Source organism: Ochotona princeps, chromosome 3 (genome assembly GCF_030435755.1).
Source record: "Ochotona princeps isolate mOchPri1 chromosome 3, mOchPri1.hap1, whole genome shotgun sequence".
In the NCBI taxonomy this organism is placed as follows: domain Eukaryota; kingdom Metazoa; phylum Chordata; class Mammalia; order Lagomorpha; family Ochotonidae; genus Ochotona; species Ochotona princeps.
Genome location: NC_080834.1, coordinates 117,969,099 through 117,994,633, shown reverse-complemented (window position 1 = coordinate 117,994,633; position 25,535 = coordinate 117,969,099). Strand labels below are relative to the sequence as shown.

The following is a 25,535-nucleotide window of genomic DNA, read 5'->3' as shown; positions in this document are numbered from 1 at the left end:
TTTCACATATTACTCTTTCTCAATTCTAATCCCCAAATTCCGCTGAATGTACAGATTTTTACTGTATCAGCAACTTCATTTCTAATATCTTGCTCATCCGACTTTTTCCCCAACAGTGACAGAGTCACAGAAAATTGGTTTTCTATTGTACGGGGGGCATTTAATGTGATGATTACGCATATAGATTTTGAGTGAATTCTGACTTAATCTGGACAGGTTTATTAGATAAAAACCAGTTTAGTCTTGACTCAGTTTAATAGAATGCAACTGGTTTGGAGGTAGCTAGTGGAGTGGCCGATTCAAGAGTAGAAGATTTGTGGCTGGCAGCAGAACCGGATTTAACAATAACACATTTAACTTGATACATGAGTAATTCTATAGAAAGGAGGGGTTTGTGGCTTTAACTGGATTTAGCTTCATTGAATGTCAGCTTGCTAATTGATAAAACAAACAAACAAACAAACAAAAAGAGGAACTCAGTGTGGTTTCCTAGAGGCTAAAGTCCTTGCCTTGAATGCACCAAGATCTGTTAAGGATCAGGCTATAATCCAGGTGGCCCTGCTTCCAGTCCAGCTCCGTGCTTCTGGCCTAGGAAAGCAGTGGAGGGTACCCCAAAGCCTTGGGACCCTGCACCTGCATGGGAGACCTGGAAGAAGCTCCTGGCTCCTGGTTTCAGATCTTCTAGCTCTGGTTGTTGTGGCCACTTGGGCAGTGAACCAGTGGACAGAAGATCTTCCTCTCCGTCTCTCCTCCTCCTCTCTGTTTGTCTGACTTTCCAATAAAAATAATGAAGTCTTAAAAAAACAAAAGAAGGATTCCCAATGAAACTGTGAAATATGTTTTGACAATAGGATGCTGGATATTACATCATTGTCTGTATCTTAAATATCAGGATACTTAAATAGCAGAGTGATTGACTTGTGACTATGGTTGAAGGACTCCAGTTTTATAAATAATATAGGGGAAATCAGTAGGGGGGAGGAATTGGGGAAGAGGGAGGAGAAATTTCTGAACCTATGGAATGGTTTCATAATAAATAAATGATTTCGTTTTTAAGAAAACAAAGTAAGCAGATAAAGGTTCCATGGATTGAAGTGAGAAAGTTACAGAAATGAGGAGATCTGGGTGGTTTGCTAATACAGATTTGACATTCATATTCTTCATTGCATCTATAGATGAATACACTGAGTGTGAGAAGCCACTGTGCCTGCAAACCATCTGGAGGCCAACTCTGAACCTGAAGTTGGCATTAGTACTGCTTGAGAGCCCTGCATGGCACATTGCCCTTCCAGGGTTTCAGTCACAGTTCTGCCTCTGACTCCAAGTTCATGGCCACACACACTCTGAGTGACAGTAGTGATGATTCTGGCACTTCAATCCCTGCTATCTACACGGCCAACCTGAACTGAGTGCAAGAATCCTGGGTGTGACCTGTCTATCCTTGACTGAAGGACATTTGGGTGTGACCCAGAAGATGGGAAATCTCTCTCTCTCTCTCTTCCCTCTCTCTCTCTCTCTCTCTCTCTCTCTCTCTCTCTCTCTCTCTCTCTCTTCCCTCTCTGTATTTCAAATGCAAGTCAAATTTACTAAAAATAACATAAAAGAGGAGTGGCATTGTAGCACAGTATGTGAAGCTATCTCATAGGACAATGTTATCAGACATCAGTCTCTGGTTTGTGTCCCAGCTCCCATGCTTCCTTTCAATGTACCTGGAAGGCAGAGGACGATGTCCCATGTGCTTGGGCAGTGGTCTCCCATATAGCAACTAGGAACGAGTTTCTGGCTGGCTCCTGACTTTAGCCTTACCTATCCCTAACTATTGAAGGAATTTGAGAGTAAACAAATGAGTGAAAGATCTGTCACCCCCAATTCCCTCTGTGGCCCTTCATTTCATATATATTGGAACTACTGCCAATATCCAACAGCAACTACAGAACTGTTAGTGATGGAAATTTCTGATGATCCATCCTTCTTACCACCTTCAGAGTGGTATGCCAGCTAGCATGGAGTAGAGTGGCTGGAACCTTCTTAAACTGCAGAATTATGCACAAAATAAATATTATTGTCATGTTAAGCTGCAATGCTTAACAACAGTTTGTTATACAAGAACTGATGATAGGTACTGAAGAACTTTCCTTTGAGTACATGAACCTGTCTTATCATTATCTCTCCTTTTTCCCTCTCCTCCCCTTCTAGTCTCTCCTCTTCCTTTCCCTTCCCTTGCTAATGATCAAGCAAATGAGTTCCTGCCGCTCAGACAGGAGACCGGCTTGCATTTCTGGCTCTTGGCATTGCCGCAGCCCAATCCCATCCACTTTTAGGATCCAGGGAGTTCATCAGTGAACAGCAGCACTTTCTCTTCCTTTTTCGTTTTCTTTTTCTTTCTCTCTCTCTTTCCTTACTCATGCTCTCTCTCTTCCTGTCCCTCTTTCTCTCTTCTCTTTCTCATGCTCTCTCTCTTCTTCTTTCCCTTTCTTTTTCTTCTTCTGCCTCTCCTTTCCCTTTCAAGTAAATAAGCAGAACAAAATTCATGTTTGAACTGATTTCTTATTATAACACAGATTTTGAGCCTTCATCGCTGGGATGAGGGCTGTGAGTGAGGACATGCCTTCTTACCGAACACCTGACATTTGCCAGGCATGATACTGGAAGCTAAGACTACATTTTCCTTCAATCCTTCTAGTAACCTTGTCCAGGATCTCCCTGCAAATTTTTTCCAACAATAAAATTACAACTATAGAAATGGACTAGCCCATAGAGGGTCCCATGAGAGTCAGTGACAGAATAAAGTTCTCAATTGACAGATAAAGTTCTCAATCACCATGTGGCCTAGTCCAAAATCCTTGATCTTCCCAATTCAAATAATGGTGGCATTGTGGGTACAACTATTTGCCTGCAATGTTGGAATTTCCTATGAGTTTCAGTTTGTAACCCCTCTACAATCTTCAATCTCCCTGGGAAGAAATAGTAGAAAAGGGACAAGCCTGGGACGTTATTAAGAGAGACCTAGATGACATTCCTGGTTCCTGGTTTTAGCCTCACCCAGCACTTTCTACTGCAACTACATAAGTAGTGAAACAGTGGATTGAAAAATCTCCTTTCCCCCTTGACTGTACAATGTTTTCAAAATAAATAAATTAGCCTTTAAAAGCTTTGCTTGGGAAATTTAGGATTTTTTTTTTTTTAGAAAAAAGTGCACGTACAGAGAAAAATGAGATGAAATTAATTTCACAAGACACATACTCTTAAGGAACTTGCATAATCAGAGTGAACATATTTCATCTAATACCAAACCAAGTCCATGGAAAAATATAAGCAGTGGGACTAAAGCTGTGATTCAGTTAGCTAAATTGTCATTTGTGATGTCAGCTTTTGATGTAAAGGCCAGTTCTTACCTGGCTGACCCACTTCTAACCCAGCTTCCAGCTAATGGGACTGGGAAAGCAGTGGCCCAAATTCTAGGGTCCCTGCCAGTAATACAAAAGATCTGAGTGGAGCTCCGGGATCTTGCCTTTGACCTGGGCTAGCACCAGCTGTGTGGCCATTTGGAAATTAAACCAATGGACTGAAGATCTCTCCATCTCTCTTTCTCCCTAACCCCCATTTTGCCTCTGTAATAATCAGATTTTACAAAAGTAAAACTAGAAGCAACACATAAAAAGTGTGAGGGCAGCTTCTGGAGACAGACACCCCAAGAATAGCACTGTGATTGACACAGTGGGCTGGACTGTCTGGAGAGAGGCAGATATGAGCAAACACAGACATTGGCTAGTACACTGATTTCTGCGAAGCAGGGCACTGAGAACGGCCCTGATCTAATCAGTTTTCAAGTGTGGCTGAATCCAAGGAGGCAATAATAACTGTTTTCCGCAATGATGAGTCTGATTCATCAAGAAAATGTTGCATTTTGTGTTCAGAGCTTCCTGTTTAAAAAGGCAAGGAAGCATGTAATCCATTTGAGAACGACCTTCATTTCAAATAGCTATGAACTCTTTGCAAAGATCTATGGTAGTTAAAGGGATAAACGACGTTTATCAGCAAAAAACTTCAGCTCAGCAAGGCATTCCGACGTACTGAGTCAGTTTTCCCTCACTTCTCTGTTGCTGACACTTCATTTTCCCTCCAGCTTTTCCAAATTCTTGACACGTATGCACTGAGTGCTGTGCTTTCTAAGACTAGAGTTTCTTGGATATGTCAGATCTTGAGGTCCTGTTTTGTTTTTTTTTTTCCAACCATGAAATAACTGTTATGATTATGAATGAATGCCAAAGTGGGAATAAATTTTGACATTCTCCTTCCTGATCCCTGTTATGATCATTTTGGGTATTGATTAACAACCCTAGAAGTTTTGTTATGTTTTATCTGTTTTCAAGTACGTTCATAATTGAATCAAACATTCACTCAAAAAAATGCCATAAGAATAAATAAGTTGCGTTACTCTTTTTGTTTCTAACAGCAAACATTATCTGCAATCCTTTAATTTATTGGAATCTATTTGAAAGTCAGAAAAGCAGAGAGGGAGAGAGAAAGATTTTACTTCCACTGGCTCATTCCCCAAATGTCTGTAAAAACCAGGGTTAGTACAGGCCTGCCAGGAGACTGTAACTTTCTTTGGGTCTCCTATGTTAATGGTAGGTACCAAAGAGCTACCTATAATTTCCTTTTTTCTTTTTAAAGATTTATTTATTTTTATTGGAAACTCAGATATACAGAGAGGAGAAACAGAGAGGAAGATCTTCCGTCTGGTGATTCATTCCCCAAGTAATGGCAACGACCGGAGCTGAGCCAATCCAAAGCCAGGAGCCTGGAACTTCTTCTGTGTCTCCCATGTGGTACAGGATCCCAAAGCTTTGGGCCGTCCTCGGCTGGTTTCCCAGGCCACAAGCAGGAAGCTGGATGGGAAGCAGGGCTACTAGGACCAGAACCAGCACCCATATGGGATCTGAGCACATTCAAAGTGAAGACTTTGGCCGTTAGGCCACTGTGCCGGGCCCTACCTGCTATTTCTTAAGATACGTTATTGGGAATCTGAATCAGAAGCAGCACAGTTAGGCCTTGAATGAGCACTCAGATACCTGGTGTGGGCATTGCAAGCAGCATCCTGACCTGGTTTACAGTAGCACCCACCTCTGCTTCGTCCTTCCAAAGAGGTATTTCTTTGAGAACTCCGCACTCCAGGTAACACAAGTACTGTGAAACTTCAAGGTGTCCCCTGCCTGCATGTTACTGCACCTGATGCACACTTTACCCCAGATTGAATTCATCGTTCTTGTGTCAATATATTGAGATACCTGGCTGTTTTCTCATGTTTTCTTATTCCGAGAAAGAGAACTTCCCAGGACCATACTTCCCCTTTTTCTCTAAATGCACTCTTTAGTAACAGTGCCTTCAAGAAACTACTGGCCATCACACAGGGGCAGCATGGTTACTGTATCTTTCTGTTTTGTGAAGATGCAGGATAAACCTTGAGAGTCTTCAGAAGTCACCAGGTTACAAGCTGAGCATCAGAGCAAGCACTGAGCATACCTAGGCTCCCTGGTTCACGTGGTTTCACTGCACAGTGAGCACCCAAAATAATATCTCCTTCCTGTCAAGGACCTGACCTTGTTATTCCATTGTGGGAGGCCACTACAGAACATCAGGGGCGGGTCATGCCTTACCTGCTGTGCTGACCAGGTGAGACCTCCTACGGTGGTAAGCCACCTCTTGTTCGCAGTGCTCTGAGCTGTCAATCAGAGCCTCCAGCTGCTCCATGCTGCCGCTGTAGTCCAAGGTTATGGTGTAGGACTTCTCATGGCTGTAGCTCTGTACAGGTGTCAGCTCTGAGTTGTTGTGCTGCACTGTTGTCCAGATCTTGTCCTCTGCACAGGCAACACAAGACAAGGCAAGAGAGGTTAGAAGAGAGGTGGGAAGAGGATCACATAAGCAGTGTGCTGGGTCACTCAGCAGACAACTCAAAGTCACCTCCTGAGTGCTCAACTTAGGCAAAGAGGAAGGCCACGGAATTCCGTACCTCCTGGAGCTGGTATGAGAATTAACAATAGTCTGGAGAATCCTTATGCCCTGACTTTATGCTAAACATCCATGTGTGTTATTTCATAAGCCATTACCTCATCACATTCAAAGTTAAGTCACTATCTCATCATCTCGTTTGATCTTCCCTAAGAGTATTTCCAGGACCCCTATACTTACCCCAGTCTGGAGAAGTTCACATTTCTAACATGTAAAGATATGGTATTTAAATATAATCTCCATTAATATTTCCTTATACTTGAATTCATTTTTAGATTTTTTATAAGAGTTTATACAATGTAAATGCTAAGGAAACTGTTGTGGTACTGCATTGTTGGGGGTATAACTAAAAATAGTCATATCATGTCTAACACAGCCAGAAATTTGCTATTTTGTTTTTGCTTTTGATTTCATTTTTTCTAAAATATTTTCATTCCCAGGTTGGTTGGTTACTTGGTTGTAGAGGCTTGGGAAGTGAGGGAGTCAATAATGGTACATCTAAAATGAGGGAAATATGTACAAGAGGAAATCAGCTCTTCCAAGTGCAGACAGTGAATGAGTGCCCCAGAAAAGGACTGTGACAAAGGGCAGCCAGTTCCTTCTTGTTACTGGCACATTTATTTATACAAAGACTAATCAACACAGATGATTTTTTTGAAGATTTACTTTGTTTTTATTACAAAGTCAGATACACAGAGAGGAGGAGAGACAGAGAGGAAGATCTTCCGTCCATTGATTCACACCCCGAGTGGTTGCAAAGGCCAGAGCCAAGCCGATCCAAAACCAGGAGCCAAAAGGAGCCTCTTCTATGTCTCCCATGTGGGTGCAAGGTCCCAAGGCTTTGGGCCATTCTTAAATGTTTTCCCAGGTCACAAGCAGGAAACTAGATGAGAAGTGGGGCCATCAGGATTAGAACCTGTACCTATATGGTGGCATCCTGGTGCGTGCAAGGTGAGGACCATAGTTGCTAGGCTACTGTGCTGGGCCCTTAGATGATTTTTCCATAAGAAGCACAGGTATTTTGTTTAATATAAGACACATCACTTAGAAAATACCTGCAAAAGGAACATCATTAACAAGATTGCTTCTGTGCAATATGCACTGTATTTGCAATGCACCTAACAGCTGCTGTTAAAATTATTTGTTCTCTAAATGAACTCTTTCTGGCAGGAAAATGAATGTGTCAGGGTTTACAATAAGAGAACCTTGCTAACATGAAGATCTTTACAAGTGGAAGGACACAATTTACCCCTGAAAGGCAAGAAGAGAGGAGAGAAATTTGAATTTCAAGAGTTGAGAGGTCGTTCTTCAAGCCTATTTCAGCCAATAATAAGCTTGGATAATTCTCTTAATTTTTCCAAAGCTTGGTTAAGAATACAATAACCATGACAACAAAAGCAGGCTGGCAGTACTAGCAATACAATGGCAATGCTGTTAATGTGGAGTAGCAATCCAGAATATAAAGCTACAAGGTCTTATCTGGGATGTATCAGTCACTCTCTAATAATAACCTGCACTAAAGCATTTACTGCAATTGGATGTGCCATTTCATTCTGAACATCCTCACAATAAAGCGAAACAGGGAATAGGAAGACTGGAACAGCCTTTGCCATCGGAGTATCTAGCCTACATTACACGTCATGAGCTCTGAGTCCTGAGAGGAACCTAACGTAGACACCATGTGGTTTCCTCCCTCTACCACACTGTTAGTTGAGGGGAAACAAAGGCCCACAAGATAGAGGAATGACTCATGGTGAACACACGTCCTGAAGGTAACCATCGTTAATTAGCAACAAGTTACAAGTGCACCATATACTAAGATGAGCATTGCCATGGCTTAGCTGGAAAAGAATAGAAGTGACCACAGAAATATCTTGTAAGTTAATCTGTTTCACTAATGTATGCAACCTGGGAGAAGCCACTTCATCTCCCCACACCCAAGTTTCAACAACTTAAAAGGAAGAGGAAGAGACACAGGTATGATTTTTGATTAGCTCTGAAGGCTTTCCCAGCTGTACAGCAGGGAGGTGCAGCATGCAGTATGCACTTGCCTGGTGCGCAGACATTCTGAGCACACCTGCCCCTGGGTGACGGGAAGGCCCACAGACCTTCTGTCAGTAAGGATTACAGTTTTCATAAAGCCTGTGTTAAAGAAAATGTGCTTAGGTTTTGTTTTTAATAATGAAAAAAATCAGTCATTAGTTCTTAGTTGCAAAGATAATACTATATTAACAATTAACTCAGAACTCCAAAAACATTACCCAACTCCAAAAAATGTTAGACAAAAGCTGATGCAATAATCAAAGTAAAGTGACGGATACATAATGAAAGTGTTAGAGAAATAACAGTAGATAGTGTTAAAATGTCCATAATAATTAATGAGAAAAGGAAAAAATACAAATTCATAACAGCCCATGAAAAACTAGCACTCCATACTAGGATAATTAACATAAATTCTCGCCACATACATCTTGATAAATGATAACGTTGCCAGCCCTAATACAGGTTGATGGATGAGGAAGAAGTGGAATCCTTGAGTTGCTGAGTTTGTTTCCATCTCAAGTCAGCCTTTGTGGCTGATTCAAACAGGGTAATTTTAGCTGGAGAAGGCCAACATGAAGCTCTGTCTGTGATGAGGAGTTTTAAACCAGCAATGTCCATTTTAAATATCCCTGTAGGCGAATGTGGAAGAGATGGAGATGAACTCCCAAGTGGACCAAAGCAGGGATCTAAAAGTGACCAAATGTAGTTGGACCCAGAAAGCTAAATGATCACAATGATCATTTAGTCTACATGAAGTGGAAATTCGTGGACACAGATTCTGTATACAACCAAGAGATCAAGTTTATGTGCTGGCTCAGTACTCCAGGGTTCACCAGCATTGGTCTAATCATTACATTTCTTTTTTTTTTCCAAAGATTTATTTTTATTACAAAGTCAGATATACAGAGAGGAGGAGAGACAGAGAGGAAGATCTTCCGTCCGATGATTCACTCCCCAAGTGAGCTGCAACGGGCCGATGCATGCCGATCTGAAGCTGGAAACCAGGAACCTCTTCCAGGTCTCCCACACAGGTGCAGTGTCCCAATACATTGGGCCGTCCTCGACTGCTTTCCCAGGCCACAAGCAGGGAGCTGGATGGGAAGTAGAGCTGCCGGGATTGGAACCGGTGCCCATATGGGATCCCGGCGTGTTCAAGATGAGGACTTTAGCCGCTGGGCCACGCTGCCGGGCCCTAATCATTACATTTCTAAGCCAAATGTCATCATTTATAATCTTTGAAAAGCAGCAATGATACTAGCAGCTTTGAAACTGTGGGAATGACAGCCTGGACTTGGGAATAAGCATACTTGGAATCAATGTTTTGCTCCATGTCAGCAGTGAAACTATATGCAAATTATGTTGCATCATTGAGAAGTAGCTATATTAAATTAATAAAAAAAAGTAGTCCTTTTATTCATGATAATATCACTATGATGATGTGTTGTGTTTTGTAGGGACACATGGCAAGTTTTCTGATGCTCAAATGAGTTAAAAATACAGGTGTTGTTGGATAGGCTTCATGCTCAATAGGTTAAGCTGTCATTGTATAAGCTCACTTACTGTAACAGTATGTTGGTTCAAGTCCCAGGCACTCTGAGTCTAAACCATCTCCCTTTGTTGCATCCTAAGCAGCAGCAGATCATGACCCAAACACTTGAGTTCCTGCCAACCAAATGGGAGACTTGAATGGAGTCTCTGGTTTCTGGCTTCACTTTGTCTTGGCTCTGGATGCTATAGTCACATAGGGAATAGGCAAGTTTACCTTGCGGGTTCCTGGGGAGGAGATGCAACCTGAAGATATGAGGGGACAGTGCAGTCTTTTGCAATTGACAAAGTTTATTTCCAGGGTTTCAGTTTTTATACTTCATGAAACAATGGTTCAGACATAACTGAGAATTAGATCATGTCTAAGAACACAGAGACAACAAAGAAGCTAACAAGGCGACCTAGTCAAAAGATTATAGTAACAGGGAATAGATGATACTGTCTGTACTTGAGTGACTAGACAGAACACAGATGTCCACCTATCTTCAAAGAGAGCACAAAAGCACATCCAAGGACTCACTGGGAGCAAGAGCACACTGTGGGTGAGAGGCCTTCAGCGTTCTCTTTCCTGGAGCCTCTTCTCAACAGGGTCTCACAGGCTTCTGCTGTCCCAGCTTTCCTACAAGCTGTATTCCAACAGGAATGAGCCAGTAGACAGTTATCTCCAACATTGTCTCTTAAATAAATAAATCAATATTGAAAGCAGAACATATAAGCTAGATCTTCATTGTATCATTAGAAAGATGACTTTGTGGGGTTGGTATTGATGCAGTGGGCATCAGTTCTTCAGTGATGGTATTCTCTAGGATTGCTGGTTCAAGGCCTGAATGCTTCACTTCTGATCCCACTCCATGTAAATGTACATGGAACACACACACACACATACACACACACACACAGCAGAACATGATCCAAGCACTTGGGTAACTGCTATCCATACTGGAGGCCCGAATGAGGTTCCTGGCTTCTGGTGCTGACATTACTATGTTCAGGAGGAGGCAACCATTTAGAGAATGAATTTGCACATGGAGGGTCTCTTTCTCTCTCTTGCTCTATCTCTCTTTCTCTGAAAATGTACCTTTTAGATTTAAAAAAAAGTCTTGAAAACAAAAGAAATATAATCTTTGGGTAGTTTTGTCTGAGGAAGGAGTTCATTTTTCAGATGACTTTAAGAAATGGTGAACAGGTGCTGTGGTATAGTGAGGAAATCAATGCCTGTGCTGCTGGCATCCCATATGATACCACTTGGATGCCTGGATGTTGTGCTTCTGATCCAGTTCCCAGCTAACTTAAAGTATTTAATTTAGGCACCATGGAATTTAGCAGAAGATATAAATCCTCTGGGCCCTAGGCCCATGAGGGAAACCTGGAGGCAGCTCCTGACTCCCTGTTGTGGACCAGTTAAGCTCTGACTGAAGCAGTCCATTTGGGATTAACAAGTGGCTACAGGATCTCTTTTCTCTTGCTCACTCTCTGTGGTGTTGTCTCTCAAAGAAATAAATGCATCCTTAAAAACAAAAACAAACAAAACAAAAAAAAAATTGGTGAGGGCCCTGTATGATGACTCAATCATTACATTGAATGCACCAAGAACCCATATGGGGACTGGTTCATGTGCTGGCTACTCCACATTCCAAAAGCTAACTGTTTGTGGCCTGGGAATACAGCAGAGGATGACCCAACACTTCGAACCTCTGTACCAGCAAGGGGGACCCAGATGAGTCTCCAGACTGCTGGCTTAAGGTTCGCTCAGTTGGGGAGTGAATCAGTGGATGGCAGGTCTTTCTTTCTCTGACTCTTCCTTCTCTCTGTAAATCAACCTTTTTAGTAAAAATAAATGAATCTTAAAAGCATGGTGAACAGGGCCTGGCACGAAAACCTAGGGGCTAAATTCCTCACCTTGAACATGCTGGGATTATGTATGAGCACTGGTTCTAATTCCGGTGGCCCCACTTCCTATTAAGCTTCCTGCTTGTGGCCTGGGAAAGCAGTCGAGGACAGTCCAAAGCCTTGGAACCCTGCACCTGTGTGGGAGACCTAAAAGAGGCTCCGGGCTCCTAGCTTAAGAGTGACTCAGCTCCAACCATTGCAGCTGCTTGGGGAGTGAATCAATAGATGGAAGACCTTCCTCTCTGTCCCTACTCCTTTCTGTATATCTGACTTTGCAATAAAAATAAAATAAATCTTTTATAAAAAGCATGGTAAACATGGGCCCGGTGGCGTGGCCTAGTGGCTATAAGTCCTCGCCTTGAACACCCCGGGATCCCATATGGGTGCCGGTTCTAATCCCGGCAGCTCCACTTCCCATCCAGCTCCCTGCTTGTGGCCTGGGAAAGCAGTCGAGGACGGCCCAATGCTTTGGGACCCTGTACCTGTGTGGGAGACCCGGAAGAGGTTCCTGGTTTCCAGCTTCGGATGGTGTGCATCGGCCCGTTGCGGCTCACTTGGGGAGTAAATCATAGGATGGAAGATCTTCCTCTCCGTCTCTCCTCCTCTCTGTATATCTGACTTTGTAATAAAATAAATAAATCTTAAAAAAAAAGCATGGTAAACAGTAATTTGTACCACTACAGCTGTTTTGGAAGACAGCAAAACATTACCAACATGTTTAATTCTTAATTCCCTTTAGAAGAGCTTCTGTGGAGGCCTGATAGAGGAGAGTGGGGAACTCCTCTTCAGGATGTAGTCCCTGCAGGCAAGGATGAAAACAAAAGCTGGGAGCAACCAGGCTCAGGCCAGATTATATCACCTGCTGGCTTAGATGTGAGTCGGGTCAAGGAGCAAGCCAGGCTGGTGTAGTTGATAGCACCCACTGGCCGATATGAGAATCAGGATAGGGTACATGACAGGTCTGTTTCAGGCCACAACACTGGCCAGTTCACATTAAGGTCAGGACTGGAAGCTGGCTGAGCTGCACTATGCTGCAGCACCTACAAGCATGAGCAACAACTGGGCACAAATCCAGTCTGATAAGTCTATAAATACCTGCCAACAGATGCCAAGATTAGGCCAGTCATGCCAAACTGGGGTGCACCAGTTCATATGAGATCCAGAAGGAGGGGTATGATCCTAGCAGAGCGACAGCACAGGCTTCCCAGCTGGGTCACTGGCTCCAACCATGAACATGAGAATTGGGATTGCGGGTGAATCAGGCTGAGCAGGTCTATGATGACTGTTGGCCTGCATATAGGATGGGTTGGGAGGAGAGCCAGGCTGAGCTAACCAACTGTATCCAATAGTGCATGTATAAAACAAGATAGGTGGGAGTTAATTGAGCTTTGCGGCAGAATTGGCTGGCAATTTCTGGTACTGTGGGTGCATCCTGAAAAGCTAGACTGCAGAACCATCTGGAAAGTATAAGATCTGGGATTGGGAGTGGATGACAGTTGAGCAAGAACTCATACTGGCAAGCACACGCGAGTCAAAGCAGGTCACTTCACACAAGGTTTTTTTAGAGAAGCCTCCCAAACAAACTCCTGGTCTCCAACCATGAGGATGATTGCAGGATTGGTGGACTGACTATGGAGTGCATATGTCAGAGTTTGGCCTCCTCCATGGCTAAGAAGGAGCAGTGGCAGCCATGCCCAGGTGCATATGGAAGATATGACCATCCATGAAGGCCTGCAGTGAATATCTAGTACCATAGCAGAGGAAGGAATGAAGAAGAAATTGATCAATTATACCAGCCAAGCTTTGGAAGTAAACATCTGGGTGAATGGAGAGTCTAAGATGTTCCATGCCAGCCAATGGACCTTGGAAGGATTTCCTTAACCTTGGATCAGAGAGACAGACACCATTTCAGAACCATCTAAACCATTTAAACAGAACCCTTGGAGCAGGCTCTACATCAGGCAATCTGGGATGGCATCAGATGGCCGTTCCCATCCCTGGATACTGATGCATTTGGGAAGTTGGGTGTGGCATCACTCCTTATCTCCCCTCTTCCCAAGACACAGTAAAAGAAAATGTGGAAACAATCTTCTCATACACTTTCCCAATCCTCAATCCTTCACACTCTTATCAACTATGTAAACATCATCCTAAATATATATGTAAATCTTAAAATGTGTATGTAAGTAAACATCATATATGAGCTTTCACTATATGTTTGGGGTCCCCAGCAGTTCCTGAATTCTTCAGCAGATTTTAATTTTAATAGTTCTAAACCCTGTAGCTTTGGGAAAGTATCGCCCTCTGACACTGCCTTTCTCTATTCAGAGCATTCTTTTTCATTTCCTTTGCTGCACCCAATTCATTGTTCTCTTGATGAGGAGCAAAACCTCATTTCTCTGACTGCTCTAAGCTATTGAACCACTCATATAAAAAGTTTCTACCTACTCGTTGGTAATTTAGTAGGGAAATAGGGCCACTTTGCTAAGCCCCCTGGTTTGCTAAGGTTACAGTTAATATATAACTAAAATATTTGCTTCTCAAAAGCCATTTTCAGCACAATGATTTGTTGTGAGGGTGAATGCTCTCACAACTCAAATCAGCCCAGCTCCAGCTAAGGAGAGAGAGGTGGAGGGCCATCCGAGTACAGGCAGGATAAGGTGCTGAAGTAGCCTTTCACAAATACCCAAATACTCTTACATAAATGGGTACTGTTTTCTCAAGCTGCACTATGATGTTTAGCCTTTCAGCTGGTCTCACTGAAGCTATGCGATCTTCCAGGATATGTGTGCCAAGTTATTCTCTGCACACACCTAGATGTAAAACGGGAATTACAAACAATGACAGAGGAGCGATCTGGAGATAGAATGGGTCATAGACGGCAGCAGTAGCATTTCACTTGAGAGTTGGGGAACTGCTCATACTCACCCTCAGAGCCTAGTCTGGCACTGAACACTTTGGGTTTCCAGGATGTCTCATGAGGAGACTCAATTAATTCACCCCCATTTGCATTTTTCTAAGTGTCTGAGTTCCAGTATTTCCAAAATGTGTCCTTCGTGAATGCATTATATCATTAGCAAATTTCAGCGAAGAAGTTGCAATTCTTTGGCCCAGCATGATGGCTCCATATTTAAATTCTCAACTTGAAAGTGTCGGGATCCATGTGGGTGCTGATCCATGTCCTGGCTTCTCCACTTTCCATCCAACTCACTGCTTAGCCTGAGAAAGCAGTAGAGGATGGCCTAAGGACTCTGCATCCATGTGGGAAACTCAGAACACATGACTGGTCCCCCCTTCAAATCAGAAAGGTTCAGCTTTGCCCATTATAGGCATTTGAGATGTAAACCAATGACTGGAAGACCTTTGTCTCTCCTCTGCATAAATCTGACCTGCCTTTCTAATAAAAATATTTTTTTAAAAAGTTACAAATTTTAAGATGAAAGCACATAACAAACAAACAAACAAACAAACAAAAGAACAGCAAGAGAATATCAAAGCAGGCTCTACACATAATCAGCAGGCTAGTTGAATCAGCAAATTCTAGAACATTCCATAACTAACTCCACATGTATAACATGTCCCATTTGTCAATCCTGGAAGGCACATACAGCACTCCCAGCCCTCTGTCTCCAAATGGCACACCTGGATCCCCGGCTCCTGTTTCTGAGCTGGAATCTGCTTACGTACAGACCCACAACTCTATTTTTTTTCTCTCATTATATTTGATAAATCTTGTTATTATGATCATTATTTTATTAATAGTAATTACAGATGTTACACATTCTTCCATTGGTTGCCACGGAGATCACTTCTCAGAAGGAAAAAAAAAAGAAGAGTAGAAAAAGAGACACAATAACTCTCTACTTCATGAGATTTCATTCTGTCCACATAGCTGCGTCTGCACAGTGAAAAAAAAGGAGAGAAAGAGAGAAAGAGAGAAAGAGAGAAAGAGAGAAAGAGAGAAAGAGAGAAAGAGAGAAAGAGAGAAAGAGAGAAAGAAAGAAAGAAAGAAAGAAAGAAAGAAAGAAAGAAAGAAAGAAAGAAAGAGAAGAAGAAAACTGTGACTTTTCTATTACTGTGCTTGGAAGACAGGCCGATCTACAAATTATTAACGCCAAGCCTAATCGCAGAGTGACATCACTACGGGGAGATATTTATACTCATTTGTACAGTGTACCAAGTCACTTACACTCCTGTTCAGGGGTCGCTTTAGGCACAGTTATCCATGTTATCCATGTTGACCAGATGAGTTTTCTACGCCAAGGGTTAAGGCAGCTGAGAGAATCCTCCAAGCACTGCCTCTACCAATCAGGTGCCATCTACTCAAGTGTGATCTACTTGTGGCTCCTGTCATTTTTGCAATGCCTATTTTTTGTTTCACATGTTGTACCTTGCCTTCCCGCTTAAATCACAGCAATTAGTGCTGAGCAGGGATCACCTTGGAAGGGCGTCCATGGTCCATGGAGGCAGATGTGTGGGAGGGAACCCTGGACGTGGCCACCTTCAGGCTGAGACTGGAGCACTAACTCCACCACCCAGCAGACTCCCAACCATGGGGGAGCCAGTCACCTCTGAAACTTCCATCTCCTTATCACTGCCCTGGAAATAACCTACTGAGCATGTTCTTCTGGACACTAAAGAAGGAAACACAGGAGTAGGGACCAGTCCTGTGGTTCAGTGAGTGAAGCCAGCACTTGTAATTCGGGCATCTCATATCAGATCCACAGTGTGAGTCCCAGTTGCTCCACTTATGATCACTTGGTAATCTACATGGTAATATAGAAGACGAGGGCATGACTGCCTGGACTCCTGTCATCAGAGTGGGAGACCTGGATGAAATCATGGGCTGCTGGCTTCAGTCCATTATGGTTATCTGTGGACTGAACCAGTGACGGAAGATCTTTCTCCCTCTCTTCCTCACTCTCATTCCTCCTTTTCTTCTAACATTGAAATAAACAAGCAAATACAGCATTTTGGGTTGAGTGTTCAGCAGGGAGGTTAAGAAGCTACTTGGGGCATGAGCATCATGTATCACAGTGTCTGGTTTGGGTCCCGGCCCCATCTTCCAATTCAGCTTCGTGCTGTTGTCACACGGGGAGGCAGCAGATGATGGCTCATGTGCTTAGGCCCCTGCCACCCTCAGGAGAGATGCAGATCATTGTCCAGGTGTCTGGGTTGGCCTTGGCTGCTATATGTGTGTGGAGGAATTAACGGGTAGAAACTTCCTCTGTGTCTCTGACTTTCAGCGAAATTGAAATAAAGCAAACATGGAGTTGAAAAGACAGGCAAGGCAACACTTGATCCACACAGCTGCGTGGAGTCTAATTGAATCCACTCAGAGAGAACTTGAAGACACCATTTCATAAACAGAGAAACTTTTGTGAACCTGTGCTGGGGAGAGCTGGCATCCATCCCAATTCTTCCTCCCCACACCTTTAAAAGGAAGAGAGACAACTAGCATAAAGTGATTTCCAACACCCACAAAAAACTCACAATTCCTCTGGGGGCAGTTTCCAGGCCCAGAGATCCTGGCCAGGGGCCTGTGTGAGGCTCTTAGGGAGTGGTCAGCTCGCAGCACTGCTTCCTCACCCTGTTCATGGAGCATCCATCACTGCCCGCAGCCTGCTGACTTCTAGGAAACTCACTCAGCTATGATTTATCATCACCCCTCTCTCCAGCCCTCACTTGTTTATGTGCTGTTTCTGGCTGTTGCTTCTTTTTCTCTTTCTAGTTTTTTTGTCTTTTTTTCTTTGCTTCCAAACTCTTGATCAAAGAGACCTGGGGCATGTATTGTAGTAATGGTTTGGGAGGACAGGGCAGTATTACAGACAGGATTCCATGCATTTGGGATCCTTTTCGCTAATTGAAGGAGAAAGGAAAGGAGAGGAGAGGAGAGGAGGGGAGGGGAGAGGAGAGGAGAGGAAGGGAGAGGAGGAGAGGAGAGGAGAGAAAGGGAGAGGAGATGAGAGAAGAGATGAGATTACATTTTCCACCCACTGGTTCTCTGCCCACATGGTTGTAACTGCTGGGTATGGGCCAGTCAGAAGCTAGGAGCCTGAAACTCCATCTCGGTCTCCTACATGGGTGACAGGGGCTCAGTGCTAATATGGGACATCTGTGTAATTTCTGAAGACAGCTTAACCTTCCACATCTAAAGGCCCACCCCAGTATTGGTTCATTCTGAAGATAAGACTGGGAATTAACACAGATCCAACCTCAACTGCTGGAAGTGCCTTTTATTGGCTGTGGTGCCAAGCAGGCTACTTCCCAGCCTCTGTGTTCTCCTACTTTAAATGCCTCCTGCTTCATTGTGTAGACTGAAGGAGACACACTGGTGGAATGTATGACCCTGTGCCTGGGATACAGGTGTACTGGTAGCAGTCCCCAGGACATTGTTGGTGGGATTACAGGAACCTTGTAGAATCCAGAGGGCTGTGACCCCCAACTTGTCTCTCTCCCAGAAGAGGGATAAAAATTGGCACCACTTGCATCTCCTCTCACCTCTTCCAGCATGACCATGTCTCCCTACATTCTTGTTTGAAGACTAACAAAGAATACCAAAAGGTGAGAAGAATCATTCATCTTCAGTTCAGCTGACCACTCTCCTCTGGAGCTCCTCCCATTATACATGGTATTGTCCAAGCACTAGTGTCCTGTCACAGGGAACCCTTCCCTAGCTTCACCAGTGTCCTGCACTTCGCGAACTCAAGGACTCTTCCAGAAACCCATTGCACAGATACCTTCTACACTGCAAGTGCTAACAAGAGGCTGCCTAATACATCCTTTGGATGCTTAACTCCTATCACAGTGGATATCCACTTAGTTACAAGCTAAACAGTCAACAGACAACCAGGACTTGTACTCATTCACAGAGAAAGTTGTCGAAATCCAAGGAAAGTGAGAAATGATAGGAAAGGGTGTTGAAATGTGCCCTTGCAATTCCTGTGAGTTGCCATAGTTATCCATTGCTCATAGCAGAATACTTGAACAAGTATAATTAACTGATATATTGAATATTCTGAAAATTTAAAAAGATTTTGCAAAGACATTTGGAGTGTCAATATACCAGTCACTTAGATTTCCTTAATTTCCCCATTTGTGTTTGAGAATATACCAAGGTGCTTCAATCCAGACTAAGGCAATGATCTTGGTAACACTAATATCTAAACTTAATACTTTCTCCATGTTTGACAAACCTTTCAACAAATGCCATTTTTATTTTCTGTTCCATGATCCAACCCTGATATCCCACTGTTATCCTCTTAATCTCTTCAGATTCATAAGCTTCTCAGCTTTCCTTTTAGAACAATTGATGTTTATTTTATTATTTTTTCTCAAGCAATTGGTCTCCCGTGGATTATTGATTAATAGGTTTCATCACAAGATCTTACTAGTAGTGGTACAAAAAACTAGGAAGAACAATAAGATTCACAGGTACAATGTTTAGATTTGACATCATGGTATCTTGTATTAAAAGAAACTATGATATCTGACCTTTAGCGATTGGCTCATTTTCCTTAGTATAATGGCGTCCAGTTGGGCCCATTTGGTCGCAAACATATTTCATTTATGTAATAGCTGAGTAATATTCCATAGAGTAGATGGAACCATAGAAGCCTTATCCAACCCTTTGTTAATGGACTTTTTAAAAAAGATTTATTTATTTTATTGGAAAGGCAGATGTACAGAGAGGAGGAGAGACAGAGAGGAAGATCTTCTGTTCAATGATTCACTCCCCAAGTGGCCGCAATGGCCGGTGCTGAGGTGATCCGAAGCCAGGAGCCAGGAACTTCTTTCCGGTTTCCCATGCAGGTGCAGGATCCCAAGGCTTTGGGCCATCCTCAACTGCTTTCCCAGGCCACAAGATGGGAGCTGGATGGGCAGTGGAGCTGCCGGGATTAGAACCAGAGCCCATATGGGATATCGGCATGCTCAAGGTGAGGACCTTAAGCATTATATTATCGTGCAAGGCTCCCAATGGACATATTGGTTGATTCCATATTTTTTAATTATTGATTGCACTGCCATGAACATAGAGGCACATGCTGCTTTCTAATGAAACAGGTCTTTTAGATATTCCTAGAAGTGGTATTGTTGGGTAATATGGTAGGTAGATTTTCAGTTGCCTGAGCATTCTCCATACTGATTTCCATAGAGGTTGCATCAGCTTATATTCCGAGCAGCAGTGGAGTAGGATTCCTTTTTCCCTGCATCCTTGCCAGGTAATTTGGTAATTTTCTGTATGTGGGCCATTGATACTGGAGCTAAGTGATATCTCAATGAACTTTTATTTGAATTTCCTTTATTGCCAGGGAGATTGAGCATTTTTTCATATGTCTGTTAGCCATTTGGATTTGTCCCTGTGAAAAATGTCTGTCCATTTCCCTTGCCCATTTCTTAATCGGTTTTGTTGTTGTTGTTGTTATGACTGTTCTGGATTTCTTTGTATATTCTGGAAATCAGCCCTTTGTCTCCTGTATAATGTGCGAAGATTTTCTCCCATTCTAGTGGTTGGTATTTGAAGATGCTGATTGTTTCCCTTGCTGTGTAGATGCTTGTTAGTTTGATCAAGTTCCATTTGTTTATTTTGGCCTTGACTTCTTGTGCTTTGCATGATTGTTCTAGGCAGTCAGTGCCTACACATGGATCTTTTGGAGTTTTTCCAACTTTTTCTTCCAAATGTTTGATGCTTTATGGATGTAGGTTTAGATGTTTTATCCATTAAGATTTTTTTTTAAGATTTATTATTATTGGAAAGCCGGATATACAGAGAGGAGGAGAGACAGAGAGGAAGATATTCCGTCCGATGATTCACTCCCCAAGTGAGCCGCAACGGCCAGTGCTGTGCCGATCCGAAGCCAGGAACGAGGAACCTCTTCCAGGTCTCCCACGCAGGTACAGGGTCCCAAAGCATTGGGCCGTCCTCGACTGCTTTCCCAGGCCACAAGCAGGGAGCTGGATGGGAAGTGGAGTTGCTGGGATTAGAACCGGTGCCCATATGGGATCCCGGCGTGTTCAAGGCGAGGACTTTCAGCCGCTAGGCCACCGCACCAGGCCCTATCCATTAAGATTTGATCTTTGTGTATGGTGAAAGGTGTGGGTCTTGCTTCTTATTTCTGCAGGCTATTACCCAATTGTCCTAATAGCATTTATTGAAGAGAAACTCCTTTTTCCCTGGATTGTTTTATGTTTTCTTGTGGAAGATTAGAAGGCTGTACATGTGTGAGTTTCCTTCTGGTATGTTTGTTCTGCTGTATAGGTGTTTCTCTATGTTTCTGTGCCAGTACCAGGCTGTTTTGATAACTCCTGTGCTATAGTATGTCCAAAGGTCTGAAATTGTGATCCCTCCCACTAGGTTCTTATTTTTCAGGATGGTTCTGGCTATTTGTGGATTTTTGCATTTCCAGATAAACCTATATATCATTTTTTTAGCGCTCTGTGGAGAATATTCTTGGTATTTTAATTGGAATTGTGTTGAAGGTATATATTGCTCTTGGTATTATGTACACTTTGACGATATTGCTTCTGCCCAGCCATGAATATGGTATACATCTCCACTTTTTGAAGTCTTCTTTTATTTTATTTTTCGTAATGTTTTTCAGTTTTCATCATAGAGGTCTTCAACATCTTTAGTTGGGTTTATTCCCAGGTATTTCATTTTTCTCTGTTATTTTGAAGGGTGCCAGACTGGTTAGTTCTTTTTCAGCCTTGGAATTTTTTGTGTACACTATGGCTATTCATTTTTGTTCATTTATTTTTGTACCCTGCCACTTCACCAAACTCTTGTGTAAGTCCTAGCAGGCTTTTTATTGAGTCTCTTGGTTCTGCTATGCATAGAATCATGTCATCTTGTAGAGATAGCTTGACTTCCTTGTTTCCAACTTGAATTCCTTTGATTTCTTTTTCTTGTCTCATAGCATTTTTGAGTACTTCCACTACTATATTAAATGACAGTGGCAATAGTGGACATCCTTGTCTTGTTCCAGATCTTAGTGGGAAAACTTCCAGTCTGTCCCCATGCAGTATGACACTAGCATTGGGTTTTTTCCTGTATTGCTTTGATTATGTTGTGGAATGTTCCTTACATGCCAAGCTTATTTATAGTTTTTAGTATGAAATGATGTTGGATTTTATCAAAAGTTTTTTTCTGCATCTATAGAAACTATTGCATTATTCTTGCTCTTCGATTTTTTGATGTGGTATATCACATTTATTGATTTCTGAATATTAAACCATCCCTGATCGCAAATAGGAAATACTAAAATTCCAGAAAGAACAATGCCTCCCTAGGAAATCAGCTAAGTCTAGTATAGGAAAAAAAAAAACTAGTAGACATAGACAGAAAATGGGGAAATAACATCTACAGTAACTTTAAAATTCATTATTCTATCTGACTGTACACCCCTGGAGAAATACTGTCTATGGTTAAAAATTAAAAGTTGGAGAAATACTCAAGTTTTATATGCATTTGTACTAACATTAATGATATATTTTAGTAATCATCATTATATATATATATTATAAGATAGAGATGATTAATAAATATTTTAGTATCACTAGAGCAATTTTACAATGATGGAAGAGGGGCATAGAAAAGAGAATGATGGGAAATATTGGCTAAAACTGCAAGTATACAGAGAACACCTTATGAACTCATAATTTAGATGCCGCTACATCAGCAACAGCTCTGTCCACTGAAATAATTTAGAGATCAATTGAACATATCAACTTTGATTTCCAAATAGGAGGTATTAAATTTCCAGAAAGAACAATGTCTTCCTTGGAAAACAGCTGAGTCTGGTGTAGGAAAAAAAGTCAAACTACTAGTAGACATAGACAAAAATCAAACTACTAGTAGACATAGACAAACACCTGTTGATAGAAAGCAATGGTATGCAGCAATATTGATACAGAAGTAGAACTAAAGGGACCATGGCAAGCTCTTAAAGGAATAATCTGAATATGAAAGCAATAAGGAGGGCAACAGTATCATCGTTTCAAAATTAAATGATTTATGGGTCTGTGGTGAGAGGAAAGGATGCAGAGACAGTGCAAGAAAGGAGGAGCTCTTCTGTAGAGATGGAGGCCAAAGACAGCTACAATGTAGAGGAAATACAGCACTGGAAATATAATGCTAGAAAACAATAATGCAACAGTGGAAATGTGTGGGCCATCAAGAGACTGAGGCAATGTAGGAGAATGGGTATTCACAACATCATCATGCGGTGCTTCAGGTCACCTGCACAGTGCAGAGATGTAGCAGAGCATCCTAAGCCACACAGGGAAGCTGAGCAAATCCAGTCATGGGACAGACTGATGTTATGGGGCTACTGATGGATACAAGGAGGGGCAGATATAACCCAGGAGGTTTTCTTGCTGAAAATGCTCTAACATAAGTAAATAATCATGGGAAAAAATACTCCCTTTGGGACATTTTACATTATGACTAGAGTGTACTCTTCAAAAAGATCAGCAGCATGAAACCCAACTAATAACAGGGACCAAGCTGGAAACCTTGCAGAAGAAAAGAGATTTGAAGGGCCCTGAGTGCTTGGTACAATGCCTGCATCCTACATCAGAGTACATGGACCCTACTCCTGACTTCCATTTCTGCTAATGCACAGCCTGTGCTCAGGGGTGCTGCAGGGCAGCTTGAGTAGTGGAATCCCTGCTACCCAAGACAGAAGCACAGATTGCAATCCTAAGAACATGATGATTAGGAAGGTGAGTGGGCACAATAGAGAGCTCCTTTCCTTGGGATCACTTCATGGAGGACCTTTCGTCCGAGGCACTGACTAAGGGGAAGTTGAGCAATGGGCAAGGCATAGTCCACTGGGGATGGTGTCTTGCGTCTGGGTTTGGGGACCTTTTCTCACATCAGGAACTCTCTCTCCCTGAACCCAGGTTTGAGAATACCAGCTTAAATTCCTGCATCCATTGTTTGTCCCTTGGGAGTCTTAGTGCTTGAGATTTCAGTGCTTTGCCATACAAAATGGAGAGAGTGCAATTTCTCCCCAGGCCACTGGGAAAACTACATGGTATTGAGAATGCAAGATATCATTACCATTGACTGATGCCAGTATATACTCAAGGATTGTTACCAGTGACAGCTTCATAGGCAGCTTCTCCAACAACCACCCAGTCACCTTGTACACTTGTGTCTACCTCACCCTTTTTTATTGTCCCCATACCATCTGTCAACTCCTATTCTTGCACCATGGATACAATCATCTGTATCCTCCTGTTTCTACAGAACAAGAATGAATTCATTCAGTTTATAACCTCGGTGTCTAGCTCAGCACAGCAATTGGAAGTTCACCTTAAAGGCTTATTTTCTGAATAACTGCTTGAATTGATGAGTGAAATAATGAGAAATGTGTAAGTAACTGAACACAGGAAAAATAAAGATGTAACAAATGGAGATGAGTAAGGACTTCAGGAAGTCAGTGAATGGCAAAGGAAAGCTGTGAGAATGGAAATCCCATTTCTATCACCTGAGTCTCCTGTTTTATTCATGTGGGCTGGAATCCACTGGCTCTGCTGAATGTGTAAAAGGAATTTTTCTAAGAACCTGCTAACATTCTTGTCAATTTAAGGCTGACAATGCTTTAATTTCGGGGTAATGCTACAGCTTCTTTATTTAGTAGTTTGGTTTAATGGCCTAATTTAGCAGCAGATTGTGCTATCTGCTGCTTTCTGAGAGAAACTTTGTTAGGCTCAAGCCTTCAACACAAGTATTACTGCCCCCAAGCTCCTCCCTAACAGATTAGCCTTCTAGAAAGACCCTGAGGTTTTTTTTTTTTTTAATGCACAATGCATTAAACAGGAAGACAAGCACCTAGACAAGACCATCATTGTCTGAACTATCCAAATGTCTTTGTAGTCACTAGGATTTTATTTACAGAACGCAAACTGCTGCTATGAGTCTTAACAGCAATGCAAATATTGTTGCAATGGTTTCAGGTGCTCCTGAGCCACAGAGTATGAGCTCCAGGAATGAGTCCAGCAAGGAGACACAGCTGCTGAGACCTTCTCCCTGGTGACATGAGACCTGTGTCCAGAGGGGAGAGAACAGATCATCTGGGAAGGACCTCAGATCCCTTTCTGTTTGCTGTGTGGCAGTCACTTTCCAATAGTCTTCATCCCCTCACTCGTTGCATTGAGTAGATGCAGCCAGATCATCCTCACTCTCCATTGGCAGAGACAGATGCCAAATACAAAGATTAAGAGTCCTGTCTATGGCTCTTCTAAAAACATTGTAAAACAACAAAAACAGTAATGTAGCATTTCAGAGACTGCAATACGCATGGATATGGTTCTAAAATTTTTAATTGATTCATGTCAATGCATCAGTCTCCACTAGCCTTTGAAAATTGAAAACCAAGGAGAAAGAACATGCATGGATGCAGGTGGAGGTCAATGGGTTGAGGAAGCGTGGCCTTATCTACGTTTCTACAAGATCACTCTGCCTGTAATCTCAATTACGAGTCTGGGTGGGCGAAGACGTGGCAAGTTTTGATTATAAAGTATATGAAGCCCAGGAACAAGATTCGCATCATCTCTATCCTCTCATTGGTTCATTAGCACTTGACAACAGAGATTACAATGCAAACTGATGCAAAGCACTAAAGGGTAGTGTGTCCTGGCCCTTAAGTCTTTACCTTACCTCTCTGTGATAAGACGTATTGTGTACAGAGCAAAACCTTAAACCTAGACGGCAACAATTTGTATTCTGCTCCTAGAATTTATTAGCTTCCCTAATATAATTGTGAAATGAAAATTATCCTAGATGCTTCACAGTGAAGCATGCTGCACGGGCTTGGTATCCTGTGGATTATCAACATGATTTTATTATAGTCTGTAATCAAGTGACACAATTTCAACATGCTACTTCTACAGTCAATGCTTACTCAACTTATGATAAGCAATAAATGTGAGAACATGAGCACAGCTTGTTCTGTAAGTCTTTGGCAAGGAAGTGGTGTGTGAGGAGAAAGAGGGTGTGGACAGTCAAGCTTTTCAGTAGGAGCCTGAAACTTTCTCAC

General features: G+C 42.4%; 1 protein-coding gene across 1 annotated transcript in view; it reads right to left on the bottom strand.

The window, feature by feature from the left end:
• LOC131479844 (contactin-associated protein-like 5) overlaps window positions 1-25,535 on the bottom strand; it is a 556,228-nt gene that overhangs the window by 153,272 nt on the left and 377,421 nt on the right. The window contains exon 13 of the mRNA XM_058661311.1: window positions 5,661-5,861. Within this exon, the coding sequence (XP_058517294.1) occupies window positions 5,661-5,861 (201 nt within the window). The remainder of the gene's footprint in view (window positions 1-5,660; window positions 5,862-25,535) is intronic.